A 17,182-nucleotide genomic window follows, 5' to 3' on the forward strand; every position below is an offset into this window, starting at 1 on the left:
AAAAAAGCAATGGCTGCCGATCAGTTTCCGGTCACAATTCAAAGTGTTGGTTATGACCTTTAAAGCCCTGCATGGCATTGGACCAGAGTACCTCCGGAACCGCCTGTTACCACACGAATCCCAGCGACTGATATGGTCCCACAGAGTTGGCCTTCTCCGGGTCCCGTCGACCAAACAATGTCGTTTGGCGGGCCCCAGGGGAGGAGCCTTCTCTGTGGCAGCCCCAGCCCTCTGGAATCAACTCCCCCCGGAGATTAGAACTGCCCCCACACTCATCTTTCGTAAATTACTCAAAACCCATCTATACCGCCAGGCATGGGGGAGTTGAGACACCTTTCCCCCAGGCTTTTTTTAATATTTATGTTTTGGTATGTATATGTTGTTTGCTTTTTAAAATATGATAGGGTTTTATGTGCTTTTTAATATTAGATTTGTTTTCGCTGGAATATTGTTTTTATTATTGTTGTGAGCCGCCCCGAGTCTTCAGAGAGGAGCGGCATACAAATCTAATAAATTGAATTGAATTGAATGGTAGTGGCTGTGAGTTTCAAATTCCTGCTGTCGTCGCCACTGACTTTACTTATGGGAAGTTGACAGGGATCACTGGAAATCATGACAATATGAGACCAGGATCGGGGTGCTTCAGGGCGGTGCAGCATTGTTGCATTGGCCATAACTTTCGTCCCTTTCGTCCCCTGTCCAATTGTCTTTCCTTTCTCTCACTTATCATATCTATTTTCTTTCTTTCATATATCCTCTCCTCTAAGTTCACTTTACCCTTTTATATATTATTACATGTCTATTTTTCTTCCTATGTATTTGTGTATTGGACAAATGAATGAATAAATAAATAAATAACTTCACCAACACAACTGGCGTGAAAATCCTTTTCATTCCAGTCCAAATATTGGATGCATTCTTTTAGTTAGTCCATTTCAGGCACCTTGATTTTAAAAATTGCTCCCGAATTGAAGGTTAGAAACATACGGGAGACTTTTAATTGTATGTAGGTGGCACAGTGGCAGGATTGTGACAGCTTATGTAGGATTGAGTTGCATTACTGAAAGTAGCAAAGAAGGGCTGAGCATAAATCAGGAGCTGAGGACAGGGCAAAGTGAGGATTGGTAAAAATAGGGTTGCCAGGCCCTTCCCATGATGCTGCAATCTTTATGAAACATATTTATAATTCATCCTTTCTAGTATCTTGGTATTTTTTACAATGCAGAAAAACAAAATATATAGTATCGAAATTATCAAAATGCAAATGGTTTAAAGTAACAAAAGAAAATAAAAAACATACCTATTTCAAAATAGAAATGCCATATTAGCTAAGGGGAGCTGTATAACCCATTTCTATTCTTGCTCTCCTTTCAGGATTTACTTTCCCTTTAGTTGCTGCTCTTTAACCAGACCCTTAAAAAGTCTCGCTGGCTTCCATTGTTTGTATGGAACATCCTTCGAGGACCTTTCAGCTGTCACTAAAAGCAGCTTGAAAACCGCAGAAAAGACCCGTCTCGGCCTCTCATATCGAAGTATGGTATTGAAGCGGATTACTATTTTTATTTGCCTGGTAGGGGGCGCGAATCCGTTCCCGATCCTCACCCTCAACTCGGGGTTTTTTGGGGGGAGGGGGGGAAATAGCCTTTTTTCCTACAGGAGACAAAGAACACGGGCTGGGAAAAAGCGCAAGGACTCGACACATGCGCACACGCCTGCAGGGTGGTGTCTGATGAAAGAGGACACGGGCGAGCTTTTTGCGCCTGCTTGGTCGATCCCGCTCGGGCAAGCATTGGGTGGGCCTTCGCGAACGCGCGTGTACGGCTTCTTCTGGGGAAGGTTCCGGAGCTTAGGCGCGTCCCCGGCTTTAGTTAATGCGCGTTCCTCTCCTGGTCGCTCCTTCTTCTCCTGTCACTCCCCCCTCCTCCCGGCTCTAGTGAGCGAGACTTTCCAGCGAGCTCTCCTTGCAGCAGAGTTAGCAGCCGCAGCACCAGGTAGGGTTTCCCACAGGGGTGGCGGTGGGGAAGGTACACCCGGGGCCTTCAGGCTTTCCAAGCGGTTGGGGGATCGGGGATGGCCGGGTGGGGTGCGTGGAACGCACAGGTGCGCGCATTTACGCAGCGATTGCTCCGGCAATGTCTGGAAAGGGAGGCGTCGTGCAGATAAAATATCTCGGGAGTCCTCGGCTTCAGTGCCCAGCGTAATTCGAGTGGAGCGGAAGGTCGGCGGATAGACACCTTCGCTCGCTCTTTACCGCTGCTGTTACTGGTCCTCTTAGCCCGTGGCGTTTGGAGTAGTTTAATCTCTCCTCACCTCCTTTAACCGCACTTCTTCGGAGTAGAGAATGCCTATCGCCAATACGCACTCGCCACCTGTCTCTCCTCTGCAAATTGGCGCTTTTCTTTCTTGGTGGTATTGTAAGCTCGGCACTCAATGGAGATTCTCGCAGTACAAAATGGGGCAGGAGGGGTGTGTCTCTGAGACCCTCAAGGGTAGTTGTAGTGTGAGAAGCGGCATAGGTTTGGGGAGGTTTTGAAAAGCATATAGCATTGTTTCATTTTCACTCATTTGCAGAAATGCAGCGCGAAATGTGATTTTCACGTGCGTGTGCCTGCTTTTAAACATTTTTTTTTTAAATTTGCCAAATGAGTCACTTTACATTTTAAAGATGCCTTGGTTTTTGCTTCCTATTCTTTCCTTTCTGCTGTTATTTTCCTTCTCTCCAAAGTCTGGACCATTTGGTTTTCTGTTTGGATAGCTCATTTTAATTGTTGAGGGTGATGGCGAATTATATGCTGTTGGTACTGCAGTAGGTGTGGATCTTGGAAAGAGAAAAAGGATGGGCGCCCTGCTCTTCATTTCTGTGGTGCCATGTTTTGCAGTCCATGTCACATTTCTAACGATTAGATGGTGAAAAAAACCTTCCAATACCTATGAAAAGAAAACAATATTCTTTCTCCATTTGCAAAAATTAATAAATTAATCCATTTTCATTAAGCATAGGAAGAAATAATTTTATAAAGACCAGCTCTCCTGAGAAACAAACTGCTTTGTTCCAGATATGTAGGTCAGCATTATGAGATTTACGTTTTCAGTGGGTGTGATTGGTGAGTTGGTGAAAAATAAAAAACGTGTAATTTCCCCCTCTTCTCTATCCCTCCTCCCCCACAAACATCTGTCTATACTCATTTGGCTATAGATGTAGTGGTCTTTGGGGAGATTTTTTTTCTCCCAGATTATCTTTCAAAGAATTCCTGCTACCATCCAGTGATTTCACATACATGATGGTTGTGTCCCTTCAGTTCTCCACTGATTTTTCTCAGAGAAAAATGGATCTAATATCAGCAGCTGGTCACGCCCCTACTCAGCCAGAATACATGGATGCAAAGTGCCATTTTCATTGGGTAAAAGCTGTGGTATGTTCTTCTAGCTAGGGTGGGGATGGAAGGGAAAAACTCTTTTGTCTACTGCTAGTATTACCATTAGCTGTAAGTGGCTTTTTTTTTTTGCTTATGCTTACAGGTGGGCTAGGCTTAATATAATAATATATTTTATTAGATATTTTTTGCTGCATTTAGGGGTAGCAGCTGATTATAGTTTGAAAACCTGCACAGTGCTATAAATAAGAGCTGCAAATACATTTTTAACATTTTGATATAATTCTTTGTATGCTTTTGTTTAGGTCTTAAACTAGTTGATATGCAAGATATAGCATTGATGATTATTGATTTTCATAATGTATGAAAACTGTAGATTGCTCATGTAATAATAGTGTCTTGGGTTAGATAATGATGATAATAAATTAGAAACATTAAAAACCATCCAGTGGGCATATAGCTAAGATTAGATTGAACATGGGGTTTCTGGCACATTTATGTATATAAGACTTGCTTGCCACCTGATCCACATGACTTTAAGCGTTCTACAAATCCACACAATTCAACATAAACATAACATTTACCAGAAAATTTACACATCAAATCAATACCTGATATTACCCCTAGCACATGAATGAGAATATCCTCCTAATAATTATGAGATGACATCAGCTTTCTTTTATGAAACTGAATGACAGAGAAGCATATGAAACAATGATCCCATTATAGCTGCTGAAGAAATCTTGTTTTATTACAGTAAAACTTGGATTCAGTTTTTGCCTCATCTTAATTTTGTGTTTTGCATTGTAAACTATCTCTGAAGTAATTAGAATTCACCCCTTGGGCAAATTTTTTAAAGAAACATATTGGATTCTTCTTTAATTTTTTTTAAATGCTGCTTGCTTTTCTGACCATATAGTTTAATTTTAATTATAGTGAATAGTTTTTAATTATGGCTTGATTCCATTTGTACTTTGTGATCTAGATGGTTGGTTTTGATCTTTGGCAGAGGTGCAGGAGAACTTAGAGAAATGAAGATCTTGAAAATATGACTATTAAAAAAATAATCTTTATTCTCCCCATCCCCACCCCTCGAACTTTCCCTACCTCTATTCCCATTTCAGGCTTTACATTGGAAAGGCAGAGGAAAGACAGGAAATGTTCAGTAATTACTAATTCTAATTAATAATATGGTTATTTGTAATTTGTCATGTATAATGTTTCATAGGGATACTCACTAATAGAGACTATGTTAATTAGGCTTTTCAGGGCACTTGAATGGATGTTTTGTGGTGTGCTTTGAAGCAAGCAAACAAACAAAATCCTTGAAGTTGCTTTCTTCCTTGTTCTCTGAAAGCCTATTTTCTGCATAGCTCAGCCTAACTGCTTTGAGAGGTTTCTCAGGTTGCTTTCTCACATATGTGAATGTACAATTTCTTGGCTGATGGAGGTTCCAGCAAAAGTTATCTATGCCTGGGGAACTTCTGTGGCCAAATTAGATAAACCTTTACACTTACGCTTTTGAGAGAATTGGCAACTGGATAAATGTTACAGGAAGATTATTATAATTTTGTAAAGTTCAGCATGTACCTCTAATGTGAGGAATGGCATGGCAGGTTAGGCTGAAGAAGTCAATCAGATGAGTTCCCTTAATTTAATTGTAATTGCAGCTTGTTTATTTTCATTTGGATAAACCTTTTCAAAATAAGGCTTATTTGTGCGATGTTCTGGCATAACACATGATGCTTAAGATGCAAAAGTATATCCTGCCCAGAGTTGCTTTTTATTAATTGAGTGGCCATATAAATTTGATAAATAAATAAACATTTACATCCTTTTTTGGCTTTTCAGGCATTATGTATCTTCCTGCTGCTTTTAATGGGTTCTTCATTAAAAGCATGGGAAGAGGAGGAGCCTCTGTTACAAGAGCTATTTAGTTAATTGCAGTCTTGATTGTGTAATACTTTTCTTTTGAAAGCCTGCATTCATAGACAGCAAACACTGGAGGAACAAATTGCTTTTGACTTTTAACAGAAATATGCCATGGGCATTTAACTTTAGAAGTCTTGTTGTAGTGAGGTTTCTCTAGACTGGAATAAAACTAGAACAATTTGGTTTCCCCTCCCACCTTAAAATATAAATTGGAAATTGTTTGTGTCTGTTTTTGCATTTGTGTAGGATAATACACTCTTTTGTAGTCTATCTTCTGTAGAGATACACTTTGAGGAGAGGCAGCATATAAATCCACTTACCGGTAATTAATAAATATGGTCTCCAATCTATTTTGCTCTGTAGCATCTCCAGTCCATTTCATGATCAGTATCTGATTTTACAGTGTAACAAGTTAAGGTAATTGCCAAAATTTATTGGGCAAATGGCATAATTAATATCTCCTTTACTTTTATGGGTGTAGTGATAATGGTGTGATAGTGCCCTTTAAAAATAAGATTTTCCTTACTGATATATTTCTATTTTTCCACTTTTATTTCATCAGAACATACATTTTTAGAAATGTATTTTACCCATGTATATCTGTTTATAATTTAGAGATGAAACATTAAATTATTTTAGGTTGTATTTACATTTCTGTTATTATACAATTATTTCTAATGGTACAAATTTTAAATTGCCCCTGAATAAAATGAAGTGTTTCAGTTGCAGAAATATAGTGAGGAAAGAAGAATAAATGTTTTTGACCAAAGTCAAAACTTTAACCAGTCATCCAAATGCAAGTAGTAAAATTAGGACTGAGACTTTTTTGAGAAACGTATCAAGGTTAATATGTTGAGTTTATAATAGAACTGGAGTGGGCCTTCACGACATGGAGATTATTCAGTCAATTGCTGTTTCTTAGCCTAGCTAGCCTAGTGGTCCTTTATCATGATGACATAAGGGGACACGCCTATGTTTTCTATCTTGAACAATAAATAGTTGTTTCAAATAAAGGTTTCCTGTACAGGTAATCTTTGATTTACAAAAGTTCATTTAGTGACTGTTCAAAGTTAAAAACTGAATGAAAGTTAAAGTGGAATATTGGAATCTGAATTTAGAAATAAAATCTAATGCTTAATTCAAGGAGAAACACAGAATTGGAAGGGACCACTGAAACTTAAATTGAGTGAAACAATTTCAGAGGTACAGTGTTTGTCACTTTTGAAAAATTGATAATTAAGAAATGATTTAATTTTGTCTGAAAAGACATTGCTGAACTCTTGACCTTCTTTTGCCTTTGATTTTGAGCATAATTGGATGTCTAATTCTAATGAAGCTTATTGTCCTATTTCAGGGGATTTGGCAAATATCTTGCATTTACAAGAGGAGGGATTTGAAGCAATAATTGAATTTAAAGTTTATTCAAGCTGCTATGATGCTGAGTTGTGTGATTTCATGGACAGTCATGACTAGATAGATAAAACTGTAGGAAACTCTTATTTTAGTCCGACTCTAAAGAAGGATATGCTTTCATGCACATAGTAGATATGTGTATTTATAAATGCTCATCCTAATTATAAAGTATATTTCACAACATCTTCATTTGATAAAATAAAACTGTGATTTGTAGATATGGTAGGGAAAGATGCATCTAACAAAAGCAGTAATTGAGGCTAGAGCAGTGATTTATATTAAGACTTCTTTTTTAAAAATCTGATTATGTTTGGTTCTTGTTTGGTATAAATCAAAATGGGAAGATTTCATCTCTTTGCCAAAAGGTATGCTTATGTAGACAAATATATATACTGTATATACAAAATATATCCCAACTACAAATAAAATCACTTGCTGTATTGTAATCTACCAACATTTGATTTTGTTTAAAATGAGTACTCTCTTTTGTATTCTTCTTCAGAAAGCTACAATGTGTGGTATTTTATTGTATTTTATTTTGCTCTTTCGTAAAATTCTCATAATGACCTATGCTATCTTATGAGGTCAACCATTGTTGTGATAAAATAACAGTAATGTGTGCATGATTTATCAAAAGCTTGATGATATTAGAGAGTTCTATAAGGAACTAGTATGGAAAAGTTGTTTGATTATCGAATGTGGATGGGACAACAATGGGAAAGGTTGGTTAAATACTGAGAAATGTTAAGCAATCTAATTCTCTAATTGGTAGAAGGAGGAATCTTAACATACACATATTAAAAAGTTAGTAAATGAGGTGGGGGGCTTTTCTTTTTTGCTTTCTAATGAACCATGAATTGAGTATTCCACAGTTCCAAATTGAGCCTGTAGTGAAGGCCCTTTTGTTCATGCATGTTTAAAATTCACGCACTATTGTTTAAATCTATACAGATTTGCCACTAAATTTGGTGCAGGAAGTATCCCTAGTTAGAATATGGGAGAGAGAAAATGCCTCTTACAAAAGGACAAGAAAAGGCAACTCAGAATTATAATCTTGACTGGTTACCTTCCTAGAGCAACAGATTCTTAGCCAGGGCCAAGTTGCTGTGTATCATAACTAGAGATCTCTGTTTCCGCATTAAAGTATTTTACCTGCTGTAGCTGAGTTCTTGTTTTCCTGCGAAAATCCCAGAGGAGAAATTATTGCAGGGGCCTGGAGGAAGCCCCTTTGCATAATGACCTATCCTTCTTACCATGCAAGATGCTCATGGCTGGCAGAAGATATGGCGGAGATGTTCTGCCTCCTCCTTTCTAGCGCTGATGTGTTTCATGAGAGATAATTATCATCTTGACATAACTCCTTTCTACTAAAAAGAGTCACATACTCTTCAGTTCTAGGAAATATAATACTGAAAATCACAGAGAAACCATTTGCCAGTAATATAAATGATTATTTTTACTAATTTTAGAAATCAGCAATTGGCTTAATATTTAAAAAAAACCCTATGGCGGCATTTTAGCTTTTTTTAATGGTATGTTTATATTTATGCTATGTCCCATGTTAGAAGAGCAGTTTATTCTTCCTAGTAAATTAATGAACTAAGTTAAGAAAAGTCTGGAGTTCCTCTGACCCCCAATGCTATGCTGAGAAGCCATGGTTGGTCTAGTGGCAAGTTCTTTGGAATCTGGCAAACTCCCTTAAAATTATTTTTATAGATTTCTTTAATTGAAAAATAAAAAAGAAGGGAATGCCTTCAAGTAATAAAGCAAGGTATTGTCACCATGCATGATCTGTATTTGTCACAATGCCTCTCTTAAGGCATCGTGTAACTCCCAAGTGCTCTTTGACAATAAAGAGAGAGGTGGCAACCTGATGTCCACTTTGTTCCATTTTGGTATAGAGTTGTTTTGTGATTGGCCACATCACCAAAACAACAATTTTGTGATTGTGTCCTTTAGATCAGTGGCCACCAATTGGTATTCCGTGGGCCACTGGTGACCCGCAAGAAAATTTTGGTGGTCTGCAGAAAAGTAATTTGCATTTTATTATATTGCACTAAATCAGAAGATATAAACTCCTGTTTCAGTGCAGTATAAACTCAAATGTATCCTGGGGCGGATATGTGCAATGAATGCATATGTTGCTGTAGGGAGTCTCCCCCTTTGGGGGCTTTTTGTGTGGGTCAGAGGGGGGGTAGAAAATCCAACTTGCGGTTTTCTTCAGCCTCCTGGTGTGAGGCTTTGGGCGAAGACTGGAGGGAAGTGCCGCTGGTGGCAAATAGCCAGAGGGCCTTGTTTCCAGCGCGACTGCATAATGGCCTGGAACTCACTGACCATCTCAGCACGCTGAGCTTCCAAACTCCGGTACCTGGCCTTGAACTCCTGCAGGTCTTCCCTCTGCTTGGAAAGCCAATGCTCCTAGTCTTCAGCAAGTGCTTCCGCTGAGCCTCCTTGTTCAGATCCAATTTGAACTGAGCCACCCATTTTGCCACCACTAGTGGTGTCTGCTTAGCTCCAACAACTACTTCTTAATGGGGCCCTAATGAGACCAGGAGGGCAGGTAAGGAGTGGCTGGGAGGGGAGAGGTGAATAGAGACCGTCGAGGCATCTCTTGATGTGAGTGACATTAAGTTGGTCATGCCCACTCAGTCACATGACCATCTAGCCATGCCCACCAAAGCCAGTCATTAGGCAGGTCATATTAGTAGTCCACGAAATTTAAAATTATGAATTTAGTGATCCCTGGGGTTCAAAAGGTTGGGGACCCCTGCTTTAGATGGTCTCAAAATTCAGATGTGACCACTGCAATAGCATTATGTTTTTCCTTAGCTCTTATAGCACCAGGCAGCATGTTTGAAATGCAAAGAGTTGTAATCATTTAGCTCTTTGAAGGCATCACAATTGGGAAGGAGGGACTACTATAAGTCATAGAAGGCTTGAGGAATATATATTTGGGTCTTCTCTATTAAAGGACTGTGTTTTACTTATGAACCTAGGGTTAAAGAAACTGATTACAGATTTACTTTACACAGCCTTGAAAAGGGCTAGTACTGTTCAAATTGCTCCTAGAAGTTCATTAGTTAACAGGATTTCTTAAGATGAGCTTCGAGCCTCCCTATAGTTAGTTCTTCAAATAATGATCCTAAACCTTAATATCCTTAAGCCTGGACATATATCTGAACAAAGCATTTGATGCAGTTTTGATGTAAATTGGTCACATTTAATCAGAAAAAATAGGATATCTTTTATTCTAATTTCAGAATGTCCCAAAGGTGCTTTTTCAAGAGGCAACTGGACTTTCTGTTTTTTCTTTGAAGTTGTTTCACTTCTCATCCATGAAGCTTCTTCAGCTCTGACTAGATGGTAGGAAAGAGCTCCAGTTAGAGCTGAACAAGTTTCTTGGATCAGAAGTGAAACATCTTCAAAGCAAAACCAGGAAGGCCAGTTGCCTCTTGAAAAAGCCAAGTTTAAATTTTGAATATCTTACTATACTTGTGCATGCTTTCGTAATTTTGAAGTTTAATAAAACATAAAAGTTGTACAATCCAATTGGAAAACAAGCTGACATATTTTAGGAGGCGGGAATAAAAATAAAACAGCAATATGGATGCATAAATGTCCATACCGTTAAATTAAATTAATACTTTGTTGAAACACCTTTTTCTGCAGTCTTCTGTTGTAGGAGCCTATGAACTTAGCACATCTTATCTCGGGAATCTTTGCCTTTTCTTCCTTGCAAAAACATTCCAAATCTGTTAGATTGCAAGAACACCCCGTTCAGGTCAACTCACAGATTTTTAATTAAGTTCAGATCTGAGCCTGATTAGGTTATTCCAACACACTTTGATCTTTTGATGAAGCCATTCTTTTGTTGATTTGGAGGTATGGTTTGGGTCATTGTTGTGTTGAAATGTGCTATTCCATTTCATCTTCAACATCTTAGCAGAGGTCTGGAGGTTTTATGTCAGAATTTATAACTGTTCATAATTTCCCCACTTTGACTAAAGTTTCTTCAAATGAAAAAAAAGCTGCAAAGATAATGCTGACTCCTTCATTTTTCAATTTGGATATGGTATGCTTTCGACGTCTTTGGAATTATAGCCAAAAGTTCAATCTTTGTCTCATCAGACTGTTACACTGATGGCTAACCTTTTTTTTTGGAGTGAATGCCATCTTTGGTACATGTGCCATCAAGGGACCATAATATATTTTCCCACAAGGTTTTGTCATGTAGTTCTTGATGTAGGTTTTAGCAAAATGTTGCTGGGTTTGGATGTTTTTCTCTGTAAGAAAAGGCTTCTATCTTGCCACCTTACCCCACAGCTGGGACATATGAAGAATACATGACATTGTTGTTGCATATAGTAAAAAACCAGTTCTTGCAAGAAATTCCGGCAGCTGCTTAAATGTTGATGTAGTTCTTTGGCAGCCTCTTGGAACAGTTTCCTTCTTAATTTTTCATCAATTTTGGAATGACATCCAGTTCTTGGTAATATAATTAATAATAATAATAATAATAATAATAATAATAATAATAATTATTATTATTATTATTATTACTTATTAGATTTTTATGCCGCCCCTCTCCGAGGACTTGGGGTGGCTCACAACAACATAAACAGTGTACAAATCCAATTTTAAAAATACAATTTAAAACCCTTATAATGAAATAAAATAATCACACAATCCAATCAAACCATACACCAGGGGTCGACAAAGTTGTTCAGAATCTAGGAGCCAGCCAAAAAATTTAGGAGCCAGAATTTTTTTTAAGCAAACTTGGTTTTTAATTTAACAAAAAAAATCGGGCCGGCAGGGAACAGAATGGAGCCTTCCGCGGCGGGGCTGGTAAGGGGGGGAGCCGAGGGGGGAGCCGAGCCCAGCCCCGTGGCATTCGCTTTCCTCCCGCCCGCAGCCGACTGATCGTGGGCTCCTTCGCAACCTCGGAGAGCTTCCTGGTTTTCGTGAGCTTTCATGCCCTGGAAGCTCTCCGAGGTTGCGAAGGAGCCCACGATCAGTCTCGGCTGCGGGTGGGAGGAAGGCGAATCCCCCGTGGGCTCCGTTACATCTTCCGCTGCCAGCCAGGCCATGCTGGCGGCAGCGGAACAATCGCCTTCCTCCCGCCCGCAGCCGACTGACCGTGGGCTCCTTCCCGAGCTCCCTTCCTGAGCCTCCCGTTTTCTCTCCCCCCCCTCGCCCCTTCGCCTCCCTGTGTTCCTAGGAGAAGTGCTGGGGATTAGAAGATAGATAGATAGGTAGATATATGATAGATAGATAGATAGATAGATAGATAGATAGATAGATAGATAGATAGGTATAAATAGACAGACAGTGATAGTCAAAGAGAGATAGACAGAGAGACAGATGATGAATGGATTGGGCAGCATAGAAGATAAATAGATAGATAGATAGGTAGATATATGATAGATAGATAGATAAATAGATAGGTAGGTAGATATATGATAGATAGGTAGGTAGATAGGTAGGGTGGGTATATGATAGATAGATAGACAGACAGACAGACGTAGGTAGGTAGATATAAATAGACAGTCAGGCAGATAGTCAAAGACAGATAGACAGAAAGACAGAAGATGGATGGATTTATAGATGATAGATAAATAGACAGATAGATAAATAAATGTTAGATGATGAATGGATTGGGCGGCATAGAAGATAGATAGATAGATGGATGGATGGATGGATGGATGGATGGATAGATAGATAGATGAGGGAGGATAAAATGGTATTAAAAGGGGAGGAAGAAGAGAAGTGTGTGTTGGGAGGGGGGAACCACTCCTGATTATAGATTCGAACACGTGGATTGTGGAAGTGAGAAGGAAAGAATTACGCCGGGATAGGATGGTATCAATGAAGTGGAATCCAAGCTTCACCCAAGAGGTTAATGGAAAGCGCACAGGGAGAAAAGCGAAGGGTGGCCAACAACGTGATTCTGCCCGGGTTTTGCCCGCCTCGGGGTCTGGAGAGGCTCGTAAAAGCTGAAGAAAAGATTGCACGGGGTTTTGCAGCTTCCGACCGGATGGAACGGGAGAGTAAAGACCCGTCCCGGTTGCAAAAAAAGTTTCTTAGGGCCATGAAAGGGCGATGGGCAACCTCCCGGGGTTATGCGAGGATGCTTCCCTAGAGGAGTCCAAAGAGAAGCCATCCCCCGGGGGAAGAGGGCAACTCCCGGGGCTTCCCTGTGAAAGGACGGAGCCCGGCTCCTCCCGCCCCGTCACCCGCTCCGCCTCCCCCCGGCCGAGCTGCCGGCCTCGCGCGGCTCCCTCACCATCAGCACTTTGGCCGCGCTCTCCAGCTGGGCGATCATCTCGGAGGCTCCCCCCGCCGCCGCCGCGGCCGCCGCCATCATGGTCTCTCTTCAATGACGCGCCATGCAAGGCATTCTGGGACGGGGAGGACGCCCAGCCAATCCGCGACTCCCGGGGAGGCTACAAGGGCCCCGGGGTGTGAGAGAGCCCCGATTGGGGAGGTCGTGGACGGCCCCCGCAGAGCCGCTCTCCCCCGACGGCTGAGGGAGCGGCGGGGCGTCCTCTTGAAATGGCTTCGGGGAGGTGGAGGGGGGTAGAATGGAGAGAGAGCAGCTCCGTCAGGTCCGGGAGGAGAAGGGCGGGATGTGGCCATGTGGTCCGACCCTTTCTCAACTCCTCAAGCACCAGGCAACATTTTCTAGGCGCCAGACAACATTTTCTAGGCGCCACTGGCGACCAGGCGCCTGGGTTTGTCGACCCCTGCCTCACGCCATGCCCTTGGATGATCTCACCCAGCGGTTTCATGTAGATATTAAATAGCAGGGGGGAGAGGACTGACCCCTGAGGCACCCCACAAGTGAGAGACCTCGGGGTCGACCTCTGACCCCCCACTAACACCGACTGGAAATTAACACACACCCCTATTGTCAAGGTTGGTGTATGGCATACACCAACCTTGACAATAGGGGTGTGTGTTAATTTCCCCATGCCTGGCGGCAAAGATGAGTTTTTAATAACTTACGAAAGATAAGGAGGGTGGGGGCAGTCCTAATCTCTGGGGGGAGTTGGTTCCAGAGAGCCAGGGCCGCCATAGAGAAGACTCTTCCCCTGGGTCCCGCCAGACGACATTGTTTAGTCGACAGGCCCCGGAGAAGGCCGATTCTGTGGGACCTAATTGGCTGCTGGGATTCGTGCGGCAGAAGGTGCTCTCAGAGATATCACTTTGTGCCATATTTCTCCATTTGTTTGTAACTGTCTTCACTGTATTCCGTGGTATATCCAATGTCTTGGAAATTTTTTGTACCATTCTTCTGACTGATGTCTTCTAACAATTAGAGCCCTTTGATGCTTTGTGAGTTTTCCAGGGTGAAATTAAAAAAAACTGTCCCTACTGTTTCTGTGGGTGTGGCTTGGTGGGTGTAACAGGAGAAGGATACTACAAAATCTCCATTATCACCCCACTCCAGGAGAAGGATACTGCAAAATCTCAATCCCCACCCTACTCTGGGGCCAGCCAGATATGGTATTTGCCAGTTCTCCGAACTACTCAAAATTTCCACTACTAATTCTCCAGAACCTGTCAGAACCTGCTGAATTTCACCCATGGAGTGAAAATTGTGTCTCAAGTCCTTTATCCCCAGCTTGTTGAAGCAGTCAGTAAGATACTATGGTTCGGATGTCATTTATAGCTTAAGCTTGGTAATAGGTTTAAAATCCCTCGGCTTTCTCTCAATAAAGGTAATCTGTTAAGGTGAATCAGTCCCCAAACAGACTGGAACTCAGACTGAAATAGGTTTCTGAACTAGTGCAATTCTGTTTGCTTTCAAAACAACATGCAACACTGCATGAATGAAATTAAATAAAATACTGCAAAATTATAAATTAACTTTAACTGACTGTCAAGTATTTAGGTTCCCTATTACCATGAACAGACATTTTGTCACATATTTGGAAGATTATGGAACTAATAGTATTTTAAATTGATATTACTTTAATTAAATTGAATATTTATATATATATTGCTCAGAGTTCGGGTTTATATATACAGTATATATATTATATATATATAATATAACTTCAATTAAAATTTAGGTATAACTGAATTCTAAAAACTTGCATATTTAAAAATTTTATCTGTGAAAATCTGTGAAGTATACTACTCCATTTTATCTGTTTTAATGAGTTATCAGATTCCTGATTCCTGAAATGAGTTAGGTATTCATACCAAAGTATATTAAGCATGGAAGCATTATTTTAAAGGAGGTAATTCATCATTATTTCCTGGTCAGAATGTATAGTAACTAAACAACTAATTTTGATTAATCTTGAAAAGGCTGAGCAGAGATGGAAATAGTAATTGGGTGAGAGGCCAGTTAGGAAACCTACTGGTAGGAAAATGTATGGCCATTTCTTTAATTCTTAAGAATGGAGTTTGATTTAAGAGAGATATTAGTGAAACATATATCTTAAGTTACTTATAGTTTTTATAGGAAATGTAATAGTGACTTCTTGGAAAAAAAGATATAATTATGCAGAAGCTGACCATAATACACAGACGTACATAAATCGAAACATTTGTTTTACTTTGTTAGTTCCTTGCTATGGTTGATTAATGTAACAAATGGAATTATTTGTGTTTAATATCTTTGCAACTTTAAAAAATTGAAGATTTTAATTACAATAATAGGACAAGAGTCAAACTAAACTCAAAGAGATGAGAAATAAAAAATGCAAAGAAAGAAAAAGAATGAATCTGTATGTATGTAGATATGTATTGGGTGGGTTCTAAATTTTTTTAAACTACCAGTTCTGTGGGCATGGCTAGGGGGTAACTTGAGTGGGTGTGGCCAACATAACATCATTTATGCCCATGCCCACTCAGTCACATAACCTCACTTAGCCACACCCACAGAACTGGTGAAAATTTCTGTTTTGCTAGCTGGGAGCCTGGCAAAGAAGCTTCATTTTCCCTGCCGCCATGGCTGCTTCTATCTCAGTGCCAGCAGAAGTTGGGTTCTGTGGCTGCAACAGTGGGGGAGACCCATCAGAGGCAAGAAGGGATGCTCCTCTGCAACGGCTGTTGCAGTAGCTGCCCAGGCGAGCCATTCCCTGCACCTTACCTCAGGCCCATGCTTCCGTGTCCAGCCATAGTGAAAATTTCTGTTTTGCCAGCTAGGAGAATGGCAAAGAAGCCTTGCTTTCCCTGCTGCTATGGCTGCTTCTACGGCAGCACCAAATGATCAGCCGAGTTTATCCAGGTGGGGCGAAGCACCCCCTTTTGCCTTTCTGCACCCAGATGCTCCGGGAGGCAATCTCACACCGGGTGTAGGGGAGGCAGTATGAGGGAGTCACTATAGCAAAGTGGTTTATTCCCTTTCCAAGCACCCAGAGAAAGAAAAATGCTCCGTTCGCTCTGAGCTGCCCAGAGTGAATGGAGCGTTTCTTTTCTCTGGGCGCTGGCAGAGGTTTATTCCTTCTCCACGTTCTCAGAGAAAGGAAAATGCCTCATTCGCTCTGGACTGCCACGAAAAGGTTCCTCTGGCAGCCCAGAAAAGCCCAAGATGGCCGGGATTAAAGGGGGAATGGCAGGAAACTGGCCAGGCCTTCGTGTCGCTCTCAAATTTCCTGGAAAATTTTTCCGGGCTCGGGTTCTTAAGTAGAAAATGGTTCTTAAGAAGAGGCAAATTTCTTTTGAACTCCCGGTTCTTATCTAGAAAAGTTCTTAAGTAGAGGCATTCTTAGGTAGAGGTACCATGGTATTGACCCAATGGTTGATGGGACTATCCAAGGGGTTGATGATATTGTTGTTATTCATAGTGCTGTTAGCTAAAGTAGTGTTTATTAAATTATTTTCATACAATAAATGTTGTGTGAGTGTGTCAATGAACAATCTGAAATTGATCTAAATAAACATTTAAAAAACTATTGAACTCTGTGAGTATTCTTTTTTTTGGGGGGTGGGGGGTGGGAGGCTTTAAGAGGTCTTAATCCCTGCAGGAGAAAATAGTATCTATCTTATTCTGTCCTAGCTATCTTCTCATATCTCGAGAACAAAGACTGACATGAAGGTACACAGAGCCCTAGGTTTTGATCCAGGGACAGCTTGAATAAATCTCATACTTGTCATAGTGGAGTACTTTAGCCATGAGCTGGCTTAGCTAGGACAATGTGAGCATGAAATTTATCTCACCTTCTTAAAATCCGCTTATAGAAACAGACCAACGACAAGAGAGAACAATTATTACACTGGAGATGAATTGTTCAGAATATTATTTACATTTCAAAATGTGCTAGAGGAGAAGGGAGAAAACTTGGCGGAAATAATGACAGAAATGTTTGCAGAAGCAATGGAAGAAAACAATGAAAAGATAATGAAATTGACGAAATATACAGAATCCATACTAGACATGCAATGAAAAATAAACTCTCTAGAGAGGTCCATATAGGATCTACAAATAAATCACTCAGAACAGAAAT

The 17,182-nt window shown here is 40.5% G+C and overlaps 1 protein-coding gene across 12 annotated transcripts in view; it reads left to right on the plus strand.

Annotated features, from left to right (window-relative positions):
• The first annotated feature begins 1,722 nt into the window (after positions 1-1,722).
• LOC139154432 (microtubule-associated protein tau-like) overlaps positions 1,723-17,182 on the plus strand; it is a 98,786-nt gene continuing 83,326 nt past the window's right edge. For 10 of the 12 annotated variants that reach the window (XM_070729036.1, XM_070729034.1, XM_070729039.1 and 7 more), the window contains exon 1: positions 1,921-1,991. Coding sequence is in view for 1 of the 12 variants with exons in the window: in XM_070729041.1 (XP_070585142.1) it covers positions 1,730-1,991 (262 nt within the window). In the remaining 11 variants the exon portion in view is untranslated. Of the gene's footprint in view, positions 1,992-17,182 lie in introns of all 12 variants that reach the window. The other 2 variants (XM_070729041.1, XM_070729045.1) reach the window with 2 other exon arrangements.

Source organism: Erythrolamprus reginae, chromosome Z (assembly GCF_031021105.1).
Source record: "Erythrolamprus reginae isolate rEryReg1 chromosome Z, rEryReg1.hap1, whole genome shotgun sequence".
Lineage (NCBI taxonomy): Eukaryota > Metazoa > Chordata > Lepidosauria > Squamata > Dipsadidae > Erythrolamprus > Erythrolamprus reginae.